At 34.2% G+C, this 16,957-nt stretch overlaps 2 protein-coding genes across 3 annotated transcripts; both read left to right on the top strand.

The window, feature by feature from the left end:
* The first annotated feature begins 3,389 nt into the window (after positions 1-3,389).
* LOC123551230 (baculoviral IAP repeat-containing protein 7-A-like) lies at positions 3,390-7,383 on the top strand. Of its 2 annotated transcripts, none has more exons than XM_053540765.1 (5): positions 3,390-3,648; positions 4,903-5,096; positions 5,676-5,907; positions 6,357-6,536; positions 7,099-7,383. In XM_053540765.1, the coding sequence occupies exons 1-5, from the start codon at positions 3,492-3,494 to the stop codon at positions 7,293-7,295; spliced, it is 960 nt and encodes a 319-aa protein (XP_053396740.1). In that variant the 5' UTR covers positions 3,390-3,491; the 3' UTR covers positions 7,296-7,383. The 2 variants fall into 2 exon arrangements, with proteins under 2 accessions (XP_053396740.1, XP_053396739.1); XM_053540764.1 differs by having other exon boundaries at positions 3,392-4,440; positions 7,099-7,374.
* Positions 7,384-13,068: 5,685 nt separating this feature from the next.
* LOC123551234 (putative inhibitor of apoptosis) lies at positions 13,069-16,615 on the top strand. The gene is made up of 4 exons (XM_053540763.1): positions 13,069-13,208; positions 13,557-13,742; positions 15,660-15,833; positions 16,281-16,615. The coding sequence occupies exons 2-4, from the start codon at positions 13,610-13,612 to the stop codon at positions 16,466-16,468; spliced, it is 495 nt and encodes a 164-aa protein (XP_053396738.1). The 5' UTR covers positions 13,069-13,208; positions 13,557-13,609; the 3' UTR covers positions 16,469-16,615.
* Positions 16,616-16,957: the final 342 nt, after the last annotated feature.

Below are 16,957 nucleotides of genomic sequence, written 5' to 3'. Positions count from 1 at the left end.
AGCAGTAACAAGGATTCGAGCCTGTTTTCTGTTCCATGAAAAAATGAGCAAAATAACAATTTAAAACATTTTCGATGGTTTTTTCTTAGTACTGCTGTAATTATTATTATTTCCAGCAGTAGTAGTATTAATATTATTGTTTCTACTACAACTGCTGTTCTGCTAACTTCAAGCCGGTACTATCACGTCTGTCGGTTTTCCTTTCTCTAAATCAGCTGGGTCTGGCAGTTGTGTTCTGACTTGAATCCATAATGAAAGTGTTCAATGTACTTTGTTGAAATGCAGGTAACATATATTGATCGGCATCCTCAGGACCTTTCATGTAGGCAGGGACAATAGTTGACATTTCAATCAAGGGGGATAATTCCTGTGTGATGTGATAAGGTAAAGATTTTACAGAGTAAAGAGTCTGTACATATTATACCCTAACCCTAGGTATACTATATAAGAACCATGGCCATAAACGGGAAAGTGCACTAACCCATTACAATCGTATGTTTCTCACCTAAAACGCGCTGTTCGGTGAATGGATATAAAGCGTATTGAACAAGTGGCAATTTGCAGCAATCACATTGTCTCAATATTTCATACTGCAGAGATACTCAATAAAATTTTATGTTTTCGTCAACGTTACAGAAAAGGCTTGTTGGAACTTCCCTAATGAACATCCGGCAGCGTGCACATGTTAAGCGAAATGTAAACAAAGAAAAACAGAATGCAAAGTATTCACAGTTTTACAATACAATTTGAAATGATAAATGAAATTCATTTTAGAAATGATCTTGAACTTGAAGTCATACATTGATATACATCTGTATTGTTTATTTTATTCATATTGCACATTTATGCTGCATATACATGTAGTTAAACGACGACTGACACATATTTTCACATCAGGCAGTCAGAATTGTTTTGTTATCTAGACCGGAACTTCATCAGGGAAGTTCAACCAAATTTTTTTCTGCAATGTTAAAAAATCTATAAACTATGCGCTGTTTCTCTAAGATAAGAAATATTGAAGAAACGTGACCGGTACACAATGGCAGATAAATTACCACTTCTTCAATATCCATAGCACATATTTATCGAACTCCGCGTTTTAGGTTGAAATGGGTTAGCATTATTGAAGTGGAAAGCTCATGATTGGAACTGTTTTATTTTTCAAATCATTTTAATATCAGATTTGAATTTCTTAACAAAAAAAATCATATTATCAATTTAGACGCATGAAAAGATTAACCTTGTTTATACCACACTGGGCTTAACAGTGCAAGTCATGGCATTATTCCACTGTTTAATGCTTTGATACTCCTTTATCACTGGTTTAATTACCATGTCTTCTGATCACGAAAAATTCTTGAAAGATAACAGGCAACAATAAATACGATTTGCTCTTGCTGTGTATAAAAGACCTTTAGAAGGTTTTAAGGTCACTTGTTTTATCATTTCCCACAGTTGTTACACTTGCAAAGTGTGTCTTTAGTATGTGCCTTATAGAATCCTTTATAATGTAATCCTTTATGCTTTGACACATCGAAGTGTCAAAGAAACTTGAGTAAAATTAATTTAATTAATGTCATCATATCATCATCATCATCATCATCATCATCACCATCACCACCACCATCACCACTATCATCACAACAATAATCATTATCTACAACTTTATTACCACCACAACTATCATCATCATCGCCATTATCATAACAGTCATCATCATTACAAATGCAAACAAAGACAACAATCATCATCATTACAAACATTATCATCACCAGCAGCACCACCAATATCAAGATCATCATCACCACCATAATCATCAGCATAATAATTTTCATCACCACCACCACCATCATCATCATTATCACCTCCAACAGCAACACCACATAATGATTATTATCATTACCATCATAATCATCATTAACATCATCATTGCACTTACCACTGTCATCATCATCATTATCATTATCATCATCTGTCATTACATCATCATTATCATTGTTAGTTTTAATGATAAACAGTTTTGGTAGGAAGATAGCGGTTTGTTGTTGTTATGGTTGTTCATGATGACTATAGTGATGGAGGTGTTTGTATTGTTGTTAATGATAATGGTGATGATTGAAATCTTTAAGAGTGTTCAATGATTTTGTCTCTCAAGGTTGATAAAATGACGACGATAACATTACTGACGTACATTTTCATCCTAAAGACACGAACAACAATAAATATTTTTGTTGTAAACATTATTATATAAAACAAATCATCATCATTCTCATAATCAAAAGTAACGGGCTATCGATTCTTTGTAGCAGCAACCACCATTCTTATTATAGATTGCAACAGCAACAGCAACATACATTAATCTTTATTGTTTCCTCTTAGGAAATTTCACCAATATTACCACTGCTTTTAATTATAATAACTTTTCAAACTTTGAAAGAAAAACCATATTTAATTTGACTCTAAAGTTTCACTCCAAAATTAGACTCCAAGGTCACTCCAGACTTCACGCAAAGACTCCAGTAGGCGTGGTCTTTTTTCCACATGTATAATTAATAGATGAAACTTTAAAACTGTATGATCTTCTTTGTGTGACCTTCTACCCAGACTGATTAAATTATTCTAGTTCGTTAAAAATATTTAAACCAGAAGACATGGACATTTTATGCCCCTCTCCCTCCCTGTTAAAAATCTTGCGGGCATACAGTTTTCGCCTTTCGCCCGTCTGACGTCAGTCCATCTGTGCGTCCCGTAATCTTTGACTAGATAACTCCTCTTGCAGTTTTGAAATGTACAGGAATTAAGCGGTGACTTCTTATAAGCACTGCCAGTGTTATGTGATCAAAGAGAGTCCCCCATACGTCTTTTGTTAGTGCAATAGCGGAAAATTGTGTTGTTTGAACGGATGGATATACAAATGTATAACAAAATGTAAAAAGCACGGATGGATCAAGGATTTGGGTTGGGGGAGGGGGAAGGTGGTAGGGGCTGAGTTTTTCGGATGTATGGTTGTATAGTGGACGCAACTTGACCCCGATGGTTGACCTTTGTATTATAATACATAATGTGGAACAACCTATTAATGAAAAGGAGTGTACGTTAAACGCTTCATCTCTTTGCATTCATAAATTTAGAATTTGTAAATATACATAGCTACCCTAAGCACCCTTTATTTCTACAATGAAATAATTGATATGAATATTCAGCCTAAGTTCAACCATCGCGGTCAAGTTGCGACTACTATAAAATGTTGGCAAGTTTAACGCAAAGTGTGTGAGCTTATGTATATTTGACACAGTTTGGATCTGAAAATTTGATTGAAACTTGAATATTTTCACAAAAATTGTTATTTGACCAAGCAATTCTGCAATACATAATGTCTCTTTTCCATTTATTGGGGGAAAACCCAAAACTATTTTTAGACTGACGCTATTTTTAATGAACCGAATCTTTATATATAACAAACAATGCTTACCGCTGCACTTCGGTGAAAAATGTTCTCAAGACCACTACAACTTTTTATTGCTATTTGTTTAACGCTTTTATTTTTCACATCCATGGTGGACATAGTGCGTGCGATTACAGAAATGAATATCATTGCTGTGATATCTTGTGCATATTTAAAACAGATAGGATTTTGTTATTTCAGAAGTAAACAAAATATGTTTTTACTGCTATCATGTTTATTTTGCTGCTGGTATATTTTAGTATTATGGTTTGCTTTGAGTTCGAAAGATACCCAAATAATAAATCGGTATAATAGCATAAAGTCATGGAATACGCATGATACTGCTTTGAGTAAAAGACTGCAACAGAACAAGAACAGTGACTATCATCATCTTTTTTCGTTAAGTCGTATTTCAAGGCAAAAGTGTTGGGTTCTCCCTTCGTCTCTAGAAAGGTACCTTAAAGAGTTGGAAATTAGTAGAAGAAATTCCAGATTGATGATGTATGAATGGGCAAGGTATGAAACATTCAAAACATTTCCGTTCGATTCACCCGTAATGCCAATACGTTTAGCGTCAAACGGATTTTATTACAACGGATCAGGTGATAGTGTCACGTGTTTCTCGTGTGGACTTGAGTACCGAGGATGGAGGGAGGGTGATTCTGTTGCAGATATACATGCCAGACTCTCACCAGACTGTCACCTTATCGTAGGAGCTGATCAAAGAAACGTAGGAATTCATGCCAACGAAGTTCAAGGTGCTACAGGAGGCGGAAGTATTGTAACTGATGGCAGTTTCCAAAGTGGAGAGGTCTACGTACAGAGGCAAAGTCGGCAGTCTGAAGCAAGCGGCGGTACAACTACGTCTACACAGCCACGACACAAGTACCCCGATCATGAAAACTATCACCATAGAATGGACTCATTCACTGGGTGGCCTTGTAGTGATATAATAGACCCAGAAGTTCTTGTTTCTGCTGGTTTCTTTTACGCAGGTAGATATCCTTTGGCGCAAGATATCCTTTCAGATAGGATTATACAGAAGATTCAGTACTCTAATGTTTTCGTGGGATTTGGAATAGGGGTATTGCATTATGAAAATTTGTATTTAACACAATTGTAAACCAGAAAACTACTAGAAGTTTTTCGATAATCAACTCAAATTAATAGTTTTTGTTCCAATTATTTTTACAGGACATTTATCAGCAATTTTGGGTTTTCGATGAGTAACGAAGTATTTAATTTTTTTTACAGTTATAAATAGGTTCCTGAATCTAATCATAGTTGATTAACTGCGATGAAATTCAGATTTTTTAAATGATGTAATAGCCATTGTTTAAACATGTTTTCATATATAGTAATGATGTCAATAACTGACTAAATATATTTCGTATCCTTTGTGACAATGACGGTGAAACATAAACACATGATAACAGTTACAATGCTTTGATGTACAGGTTTCAGTGACTGTGTAAGATGCTTTTCTTGTGGAGGAGGGTTACGTAACTGGGAATATGGTGATGGCCCGTGGGAAGAACATGCAAGATGGTTCCCAGGATGTACGTTTCTAAGGGAACAGAAAGGATCTGATTTCATTAGACAACACAGGAAAGTACCGGCCGACCCTGATGATGAGCAAGACACATCCTCGGTAATTAGACTTGGAATTATTCAATGAAATATTGTCCCGCAATACTAGGTTATCATGTGAATTGAAAGTGGTTACTTGTCCAGTCTGACTACTAAGGATCTGTGGGTATCCTTTTAGGAGATAATGGTTTTATTTAGACTGGTCACATACCAATGTCATAACTATATAATGGCTTGATAAAACATACTTTTAATTTGACTTTAACGAATTGCGAACTAACTTTTATTTCGGACCCTTGTCCTTCATATTTGTGAGCTCGAACCTCATCTGTCTGGTTATTTTTGGACATATATAACCCAGTAGATATGTAGAAAATATGTGGTTTTATTCTGGTATACACTTGAGCTTTAAAGGCAGTCTTGGGGACACATTGATTCTCCCTTAACCACTAGAAGCTGCTGGAAAGTCATCATTTGACTGGAATTAGGACAGTATGACTCGTTTACCATAAAACCTTGCTCAGTTTTAGTTATTCATGGTCATGTATCAAAACATATCTCTATTTATGCTATTTCTCGACAATCATCCATTTAAAAACCATGCATCTTTATTCTCTATACATATATTTGCTTTCAACAGACTGCCATCGTATCTGGAGAGCAAGCGTTGAACACAGTTAAAGGAAACAGACGGTCTGAAAATCAAAGCCATCACGAAGATGCACCCTCTGCAAAAACAAGCAATGATAGCAGCAAAAGGAAAACAGAATCTCTTTCTTCAGAAAAAGGCATGTCAATCAGATCCATAGAACAAATACTTCTCCCGATGGGCTTTTCTCAGGCAGATATTAGAACTAGTCTTGAAAGAACTGGTACGTGAGACAAAGTCAGCTCTGATAAAGCAGATATAGAGGGACATTGATTTCAAGCCTGAACTAGAGCTATCTTTGCCGCCTTTTTAAGTGCAATTAATTTGTTTGAAAAACCCATATTCTTATCTGTTATTAGAAAACCAAGCCTTGGTAGTGACAATTGGAAAACCCGATATAGTTTAAATTGGATTCACACAACTTTTAACAGTACATGTAAAGTAGTTTGAGCTACGTTTAAGTGTATATACACATATCTCAAAGTAGTTGTGTATGAATAAGTGGTCATTTTTAGTTTAAATTTTAATCTTGCAAATTAATAACATAAAAACATACAACATTCACATATTTCATGCACCAGTATTGAAATTTTGGCTATAAAATGTTATATTATTGTATATGTATTAAAACAGCGATTTTTGAATGTTGTATTTGTGATAATCCTAAATTAGGCAAAGACGATGTAAGAGAATCAACTATAACAAGACTACTAGATGACCTACTCGAACATTCACAAGCACAAGACAAGGAACAAGTAAAAGAACATACAGACAAGACCATGTCAACAATTGCTCAGGAGCCTGTCGGAAACTTAACGGCTCTGACGGCAAACCATTCTCCGAGTGAACTAGGTACATTCGCTGCACAAGATATTTTTTTTTCATTGCACTTACTTAAGTAATTAGAGCACGATTGATGTGCGCTTTAGAATTTAAAAATACAAAAGGAAGTCTGAGAATGAAAAGTAAATGCACTCATATGAATAACTATTCAACTAGAAATGACATTGAAATACATGAAACTATCCATTGAAAATACTTGTTAAGATGATTGAATAGTACAAAGGGGGAAATAGCAAAAAGCGATAAGGAAATAATTAATGCGTTTTTGTTCGAGAGTTAGCAGTCTAACCTATGCATGTGTATTATGGACTAATCACCATCATGAATATCTATGAGTTTTTTGCATTTTAGATAATTCTATAGTCTTTATTGAATTTTGAACTTTGGTAATTAGATCAATTTTCTTTAGGTTGGTTAAAACTAATATCGTTTCTCTTCTAAACTGTACTAAACAAAATATTACTACTTATTGTTATTGATTAAGAAAAAAACAACAACAAAAAACAAATTATTACAAAATGTTTTTCTTTGAAATGAAATTAAAAGTAATATATTTTTCTTACATAAACAGATCCAAAGGTTCTACAAGAAGAAAATTCAAGGTTGATCGATCAGCTTACCTGTAAAATCTGCATGGATAAAGAGTCTAATGTAGTATTCATCCCATGCGGTCACATGGTTTCCTGTGAAACATGCGCACCACACATACGGAAGTGTGCTATCTGCAGGCAACTGATAAAGGGTCGCGTTAAAGCTTTTATGTCTTAACCGAAGAGAAATGGAGCAGGCTTTAACCGAAGAAATGTCGTTAATGTAAAAAAAGTAAATGATATTCAGAGATGTAATTAAACCGTCTCGGATGTTTTCCAGGAGAAGGAATTTCAGAGCGGGTACTTCTTCGGATGGGTGCATCATTGGCCGAGTGGTTTATGTCTAAGACTTCAAGTCGCTTGCCGTTTACCGCTTGGGTTCAAAACATCGCTTGGAGTGTGTCAAGAAGCTATCAACCTGGCTTTAGTGCCCATCAATGGCTGCAATAAAGTCCGGATAGATACCATGGATATTCGTCCGCCACGAAAAACTAAAGTCTACATATGTACTAAAATTGTGTTGGTGTGACGATGAACCCGAGCGAAACACAAAAACAAAACAAAACAAAACAAAACAAAACAAAACAAAATAAAAAATAAATAAATAAATAAATAAAAAATTGACAAAACAAGACAGCTGAAGACTAATGTGTACTTAATTTTTTGTTTTCGTCCTTTAAATGGCGTTTTCTTGTGCATTAATAATGCTTATGTTTCTATGTCAAAGTTTTACGTTATTAATTCTTTATATTTACATTCGCCCTATTCTTTTCCATTGAAAATTATGACGGGCATTTCGTACGAACAGCAACAGGAAAGACACGAAAGTTACGTCAACGCTTTTTAGTGATAACAGGCCGCAGTTTTGACGACGTCCGTGTATAGTCAGAGAGAACGTTCCTTAAATGACGTCACAGTTGTTCCGTCTGGTGAACAGCATTGCCGGGAAACTGACTTTAATGTTAAATGCAACAAAATGTGTGCAGCTTATAATAATAATTATAATCTTGTTTACCGATGGAAAGGAAATATAATGTTAATATAAGAAACTAAATAGTTTTTTTTCGGTGTTCATGCGAAATGAACGAAAGAATAGGATCAGCAAATCTAACATGAACCGCTAGCACGGATTTGCCGATCCTATTCTGTCGTTAATTCCGCATGAACACCGAAGAAACTATTTCAGTTATTTATTGGCAGTTATATGATTAGCGACCATTTTCAGTTTTAAGATTTTTTTTTTATAAATAAGTGTTGGAAGTTTTATTGAATTAACACCGTTAATTACCTCAGGTAATGCTTTTGAGTTGGCAGTATAAAACGTTTCATCTACGGCAGCTTTTATCATGTCTTAATAAATTTGTATGAGTGTTTCACATGAACATTTAGCTCTATGTCAACATGTTTGAGTAAATTTAAAGTGGAATTTTGCCGCTGCTAGGGTTTTATCTGTTTATGTACATAATTTTTATTGCTTAAAATGAAAGATTTTTGTTTGTATACAAGTGTATATCTGCTTATTAGCCCAGGTAAATATCAGATAGATTAATATTCATTTTTCCTTATTATTTCAAAAGGTATTATTTTTATGATTGTTTTCCTACTGTATTGTTTTGAGTTTATCCTTTATTATGTTCAGCAGTATTTTTCTATTATAAATAAAGTCAGTTAAACTGAATCTATTACTGGATTATTATCAGTATCTTATAAACTGATCAAACTGGCCGACATTGAAATCAAACTCAGAAATTGTCCAGAGCTTACCAATGTATCAAATAGAATATAATTGCTTTAATGTTAGAATATGGTTGTTACCTATTATGATGCAAGTTTACGTGAAAACTGAGGCATTTTGCATACAGATTTGAGCCGTGCCATGAGAAAACCAACTGTCCGCTTTCAAAGTCTATTGTAATTAGAGAAACTGTTAGCGGACAGCATGGATCCTGACCAGACTGCGCGGATGCGCAGGCTGGTCTGGATCCATGCTGGTCGCAAACCCACTACGTTGGTTTTCCCATGGCACGGCTCAATTTTAAAACATAATGTAATATATTATTATGAATGCGTGCTAGACTATAATGGATATTTTGTTTGTTGAAATAACGAATAGCACCAAATATGTGATTAGCAAAGAACAACAACAATAACAACAAACCCCTCCCAAAAAACAGGGGCGGTGTTCATGTTTATTTCGGTATAGGATTAAGTAAGAGGATATATCTAACCTGCGGATGTTTTGGAATCTCCTGTCAGAAATGACCTAGGAAAATTGCCCTTTTCTCACATAGAGTTTTTTTTTTCGTGTTTGGTGCTCGGATTTCAAATAACATTTATTCTTTAACAATATGTTCATACTTTTAGCGTCTGATGTTGCTTACAAATTAAAGTATTTTCATACCACTACATACTGTTTATGCCACAACAGATAGGTGTGTTCATAATACGTTATTTTCATTCATATCCTATGTTACATCCTTAAGACAGAATTTTCAAACCATTATGTTATAGGACCAAAATGTTAAACTGGCTATAGACAAATGTATAATCATCATTGAATAAAGTTATTACAAGAGCCACAATACGAAATAGATTCAATTGTACTAAGTATTACATAATTCATAAAGCAACAATTAGGACATGAATTAAAATAACGTAAACGTTGCCATCTTCATAATATTTGTCTTAAAAGAGGTGGGAATATGATTCCCAATTTCCGATATGTCATAATGAAATAAAACACGTGAAAAGATCCTTTGGAAGCAAAGAACGCAACCTAGCAATATAATAGCAGACTCGATTTGACAGAGTCTGCTCATTAGGGTTTATGGTCCAAAGTCTATTATGCGTACACGCACATTTCAACAAATACTTAATTTGCTATATATTTACTCATGCGCGTATAAAATTATACGAGTAGACGTGTATATTTACGCCTGCACGCACATTCTATACGTAAATTTAAACTTACAAGTGCACATTTATATACACGCGCACATTCATATAAGCGTGCACTTACATAATATAACGCGTGCGCACATATTTTCATACGTGCACGTATATTCACGCAAAGCAGACTTTCAACTCGAATGGTACACTATACCAGCTTAAGTACAATTACAACAGTACACACAACAACGCTGAGTGCCAAGTACATGGAAGCTTTTTACAGCCATAAGGACATTTGATGCATCAACCAGCTTTCCTGGACCATAAACGTTTTTTATTGTATAGGTGTCTTGAACAGGTTGTTTAAAATTGTCTATCTACGTACCAAGTAACCTTTCTAAACTCGGGTATTATTCTCTATGATCAAATAATGGCACGCGATAAAATGAGGAGAACTTCTTTTTAAAAACAAACTTACAAATTATGACTTTGTTTAATTCCGTTTAATACTCCAATAGTACAGAAACAAATAACAATGTTTTAATATAAGCCGTGGGAACCGCAGATATAATTCACTATTCATAATATCACACCACAACTAAAATGCTTACAGTAATCTTTTCATTGGTATATTGATATATTAATCAGATTGGTCAAGACTGAACGGAAGAGCATTAGTGCCAGGTGTATGTCATTTATTAACTCGAAATTGCGAGTTGATAAATAACATACATCTGACACTAATGCTCTTCCGTAAGGCTGCATTTATCAACATCAACGGTATCAAAATATAAAATCTGCAGCGCAAAAATATCTAATGGTTGTAAATACAGTGCGCTATTTTCATTAACGCAAATCTAAATGCTGATGAAACGGAACTTACCTGGAAAAGAAAATCGTTCGTTCCCAACGCTTGACAAACAACATATAACTTTCGTGCAAAATCTATGAGCTAATTATAAGAATCAATGTTCGTCTGACTCATCTATATTGTGCAATAGCTCTTTGTCTATTTTAGAGTCGCTGAACCTTGTCAATAATTACCTACATTTTATTTGTCACGCTCAGTATGTTACTAGGTCAGATAATACTAAATATCTGTCACTCTGTGTACCGCATAACCTGTGTACTATTCGCTTGTTCTGAAAATACACTTGTAAAAATATAGTCTGGTTTTCCATTTTGTAAACAGTGACCTTGATGTGTTTCACCTATTCATAAGAGGTATTCTATAAATATAAATATAGATATTTATATATGGGAAAGATGGAAATTCCGATATCTATTTATATACCAATTGTAATATTTGACTGTCAAAATAAATGCATGAGTTACAATTTATAAAAAGAACATAGTAATATCATGCGTCATGCATAGTTTTGGTATTCTTTCAATGCTTTAAATTTAGAAATTTATTATATGTTTGATAACTGAAAATTGGATATAAATCAAAGTTTTGAGAATTGTCGGGAAGATTCTAGACGGAATGTAGTACAGTCAATATTGTGGATGCGACCACGTGTCCTCAACGACCATTTGTCTTTAACGACCACTTCGAATTCCCCCCGAACAATTTTACTACTGAAATATTTGTGCTAAACGACTTTTGTCTAACGCGACCAGCGACCGCTGATTTTCGGCAAAATTGACTGACCTTTTTTGGTTAAGCGACCGCTAAAATTTAACTATGTCCATATTAAATCATCTTTACATCAAACACTGCCGCCGATTAATTATGAGAACGTGTTGACACTTAATTCTCGATTGCAAAAGGTGAGAAATGTAAGTAACATCTGATGGGATCCCGCAAAAACTGCATAATTATTAGCGAGAGACCGATATAACCAATCAAATTCGTCGTCGTTTTTAAGATCCGCCCATTTTTTCCAATAATAACTTGACCTTGATAAATAAGGAAAATCGCATATCGTGTTATACATGTATTGTAAGCTATCCTATGTGTAATTGATTGATCTTGAATATGTCTAAACGGAAAGTGTTAACGTTGGATGATAGAGCTCGTGTGTTGGAATTAAGTAAGAACAAAAGTGCTCGTAAATTGGCTGAAGAAATGGGCGTAGGAAAAACCCAGATCCAAAACATTCTGAAACGGAAAGCAGAAGTGTTGGAGGATATTGAAAACAATGTTTCAGGTGATCGTAAACGTGCGAGGAGAATAACTGTTCACGGGGATGTAAACATTTTGGTATATGAGTGGTTTACGGACGTGGCTGCTAGGAGAATGCCCGTGTCTGGGCCTATCTTATGCACTCAAGCTCTTTAAGTTCGCGAGTGATCTTGGGGACATTAACTTTAAGGCATCGACGGGATGGCTTGCTTCGTTCTTGAAACGTAATAACATTGTGTGAAATTCAGCTGATTTTATCGAAGTAAAACACACACTTTATTACACTTTAAAGTTCTATTGATGTATGTAAATATTTCATGCATATGTTAATCTTTATTCTGAAACACTTGCATCAAATGAAGAGAATTTCAAACTATTAAACTGATAAGAATAACATGTATTTTATCTGCATCCTTACCCAATGTGTCTCTTACATACACCACGCGAAAACATAAGTCCAATATATTATGCCCAATTTCCGTACTTTGTCCTAAGAGACCGTTGTCTTAAGAGACCACTTTTTGCCTGTCCCTTGGGTGGTCTCTTAACACAAGATTGACTGTATATATCATCTGTCATTTCAGTCATGTATTGGATGAAAAAAATAAACAACAGTGTCTACTGATGAATGGCTGAATCTTACCCCAAACCCTCTTTAAACGAAGGAAGCAAACAGTTTATTATACATGTATATAGAGTAATAACATTTTTGAGTGAACATCGTTTGTCAATCCTTATCCTGTCCTGTTAAACAAGTGCAGTTGACTTGTACCATATCTAGGTTACCTGTTATACAGAATAGCACAGTCATTGTAATTGTTTACTTCGATTTTCTCATATGTCTAGATATTTCCCTATACGTCGACACATATATGTAGGTAGTGGAGAAGTTCTCTTTCTGGTGGTAGCTTTCTCAACATATTTAATCTTCTGCAATTCTGTGGGTTTTAACTTTAACTGTTTGTTGAGACATTTTACTACATAAATGTCACACTTTTGATTTGATCTTCACATATATTTTCTTTTCAAGTTACCGACCACTGTTATAATTATGCATGTTTTACGTGCCTAAAGGTAAGAATTGCATAATTTTCAGGAGATAATTAAGTTACCTAATCATTCAGTAAAGTCTGAGTGGAGTTGTCAGCAGACTTTCAAAATATATACATAGGAGAATTGGCAAAAGGAACTCTTTTTTCAGGAAATGATATTTTGTTTCATTCAGACTCTGCACTTTGATGCAGTTAACTACACAATTATCTAAATTATGTAGTGACTACTTGAAGTTTTGTTTTAGTTCCACTGCCTACGTTTTGTCTTACTTTTGTTTACACTTGACCGCCTGCATAACAATTACTCATTCGTTGGAATCCAAAATTCTATAATATGAAATTAATACCCACCCAAACTTTATATTTGTAGAATACCTCCAATATTTTCTTGGATAAAAGTTCAGACAAGACATAAACCGGATCATGCCTGGCAATATTTACTACAAGCACCCAGACTACGAAAACTATGAACAAAGACTGAATTCATTCAACGGATGGACACATGCAGATATAGTTCAACCCGAAGAACTTGCGTCAGCAGGACTGTTTTACACAGGTATATTTTCATATCAGAACACTTTAATTTTACTGTATAACGGATCTAAACATCATAACTATTAATGGTTTTCCAGAATAAACAAATTTATGGTGGCATATTTCTGCATACGATAACCAGATAAATTTCGCGAAAATGTATCGAGTTTTCAAGAAAAACATAAAAAATTTCGCGAAAACATATAAGCTTTCCGCGAAAACATAAAAGCTTTTCTCGAAAGGAACTACAAATATTAAGTGGATAAATTTGTGTTAGTGCCCACTTCTGCATAAGAAAACCAGATAAGTTTCGCGAAAATGGACCAAATTTTCAAGAAAAACGGTAAAGTTTTCGCAAAAATAAACTATTATTTTCGCGAAAACATTTTATTTTCACGAAAACTTTACCGTTTTTCATGAAAGTTTAGTCCATTTTCGCGAAACTTATCTGGTTTCCCTATGCAGTAGTGGGCACTAACGCAATCTTTTTCCATTTAATATTTGCAGTTCTTTTCATGAAAAGCTTTTATGTTTTCGTGAAAAAAATTCTGTTTTTCGTGAAATCTCGATACATTTTCGCGAAACTTATCTAGTCATCGTATGCAGAAATATGCCACCATACATATTCAATAAAGGATATTACGTAATAGATAAAAGAAAAACAAATGACTTTTAATACTATATGTCTAAGCTATATGGTGGCATATTTCTGCATACGATAACCAGATAAGTTTCGCGAAAATGTATCGAGTTTTCACGAAAAACAGAAAAGTTTTCGCGAAAACATAAAAGCTTTTCGCGAAAGCATAAAAGCTTTTCACGAAAAGAACTGCAAATATTAAGTGGATAAATTTGTGATAGTGCCCACTTCTGCATAAGAAAACCAGATAAGTTTCGCGAAAATGGACCAAACTTTCATGAAAAACGGTAAAGTGTTCGTGAAAATAAAATGTTATTTTCGCGAAAACATTTTATTTTCACGAAAACTTCACCGAAAACATTTAATTTTCACGAAAACTTTACCGTTTTTCATGAAAGTTTGGTCCATTTTCACGAAACCTATCTGGTTTTCTTATGCAGAACGGGGCACTAACGCAAATATTTCCACTTAATATTTGCAGTATTTTTCGTGAAAAGCTGTTATGTTTTCGCGTAAGTTTTTCTGTTTTTCGTGAAAACTCGATACATTTTCGCGAAACTTATCTGGTTATCGTATGCAGAAATATGCCACCATAAAGCTACTATTGGGATACCAGTTATTTTTAATATTAACAGTCTCTCAATTTTTTTTTCAACTTAATGTTTCAGTTATTTTGTTTGATATTTTCGATTGAATGCGCATTATAAATTGGTACTTTGTAAAGTATATGCCAAGGCTGAGATATTGAGCTTCTTATGATTAAGTAGGATTTCAGTTTTTCTTTCAGTTGATAAAAATATATAAGATTCAAGCTAAATAACAGCAATTAAAATATATTTGATCTGAAGGTATAAAACATAACCAGCCAAAAAATTAAATATCGCACTTACTTTTCCTACACATGATACGAAGGAAATGATTTCCGTTTTTCCCCTAATGTGCACGTAATGCTGCCAATCCGTTACGCATGCGCCTCAAAAGTACCCTTGTGCAATGTATATACAATGTACATTGATTCGGCACAATCGTAATGACAATGACTTATTATATACTTTTCCAAGGAGGTGGGAATGTAGCAATTATAAAGCGTACAATTTGTTAATGAAGTTGCCTAATTGAACTGTAATCTAAAATTTGTAAATTAGGGCATGTCTCAGCCTTACATTTCATGACAATATCAAGGACTGACTGTCGAATTTCTTCAGACACACAACAATATACAGAATATGTATTGCTATTTAGATAAATGCAAATAATCACAGAGTGGACAATATGATTAATTAAGCTAAATCGTTTCAGGAACCTACGATTTTGTAAAGTGTTTTTCATGCGGTACTGGAATGCGTAACTGGGAACGCGGTGATGACCCCTGGATAGTGCATGCGCAGTCCCTTCCAAAGTGTCAATATGTTGCAGAAATTAAAGGACCCGAGTTCATCGATGAACATGCTGGACAAAATGTCGAAAATCCAAGTAATATATTTTTTGTTTTATGTTAAGCGCCGTTTTTCAACAATATCTTATAACGAGAAGAACATTTTGAACCAATTTTTCAATTACGTTAACATTACAATACACTTAATGATGCCAGTATGAATTTTATCTAATATTTCTTTCCGACATCACGATCGACGTTAAAATAGTTTTAAAAATATGCTACTGTAAAAGTTAGACATTTTCTGGCCACGTGATAGTTACGGATATGTTATCGTAAATCAACAGTAAATTGTTTCATTTATTTCTCCTCTAGCTTTCTCCCCCATTTTTTGTCATAAAACAATCCTGCAATATTCGTTTCATGTAGAAATCAATTGATGTCATCATCAAAGAAGACATATTTTCATATTTAATTTTATTATACACACATTCATCCACTATTCCTCTATATTTTAAAATGACTTATCACGTGTGTAATTGCAGATGACGAGGAAGAGGATAACGCACCTAACGGTTTGATGCCTTGCCGAGTGTGTATGAACAAGAATTCAAACACGGTGTTCGTACCATGTAGCCACATGGTCACATGTGAAACTTGTGCACCAGAAGTCGGTCAGTGCGTTGTGTGTCAAGCTCCCATAATTGAACGCATTAGAGCGTATATGTCATGATTACGTACTGATACTTAGAAAATATGTATGAATGAATGTGATATTGTATAATTATAACGTGAAGTAACATTTTTGTCTCTTTTACGGTTTTATGAGTTGTGTTTTGAAACTTATTGATTTAGACAAATAATGGAAGGAAAAGTTTCATTTTGATTTGTTGTTTCATACGAAAAACTCAAAGAAGCATTGCAAGTACTTACAAAAGAGGCACAAACACCGACAGGTACAAAATATGAAGGAAAAAAAACAATATTAAAAAAGCAGTTACAAATATCAAGTATCAGCAATATTAAACAACTGTTGCCAATATCCAGCTTAATATTCACAAGATGTAATCAGTATCAAATTTCTGGCAAATATACATGTACGACATATAAAAAAAGGCAAACTGCTTTTAAAACAATCCAGAACAACAGGAACAAATGACTTTAACCACTACGACAATTTTATGTCCACAAAAGATGCTATATCATATGCAACATCAGGTAT

This window comes from Mercenaria mercenaria, chromosome 4 (genome assembly GCF_021730395.1).
Source record: "Mercenaria mercenaria strain notata chromosome 4, MADL_Memer_1, whole genome shotgun sequence".
In the NCBI taxonomy this organism is placed as follows: Eukaryota; Metazoa; Mollusca; class Bivalvia; order Venerida; family Veneridae; genus Mercenaria; species Mercenaria mercenaria.
The sequence above is the reverse complement of the archived record's forward strand: the minus strand, read 5'-3'. Positions and strand labels throughout refer to the sequence as shown.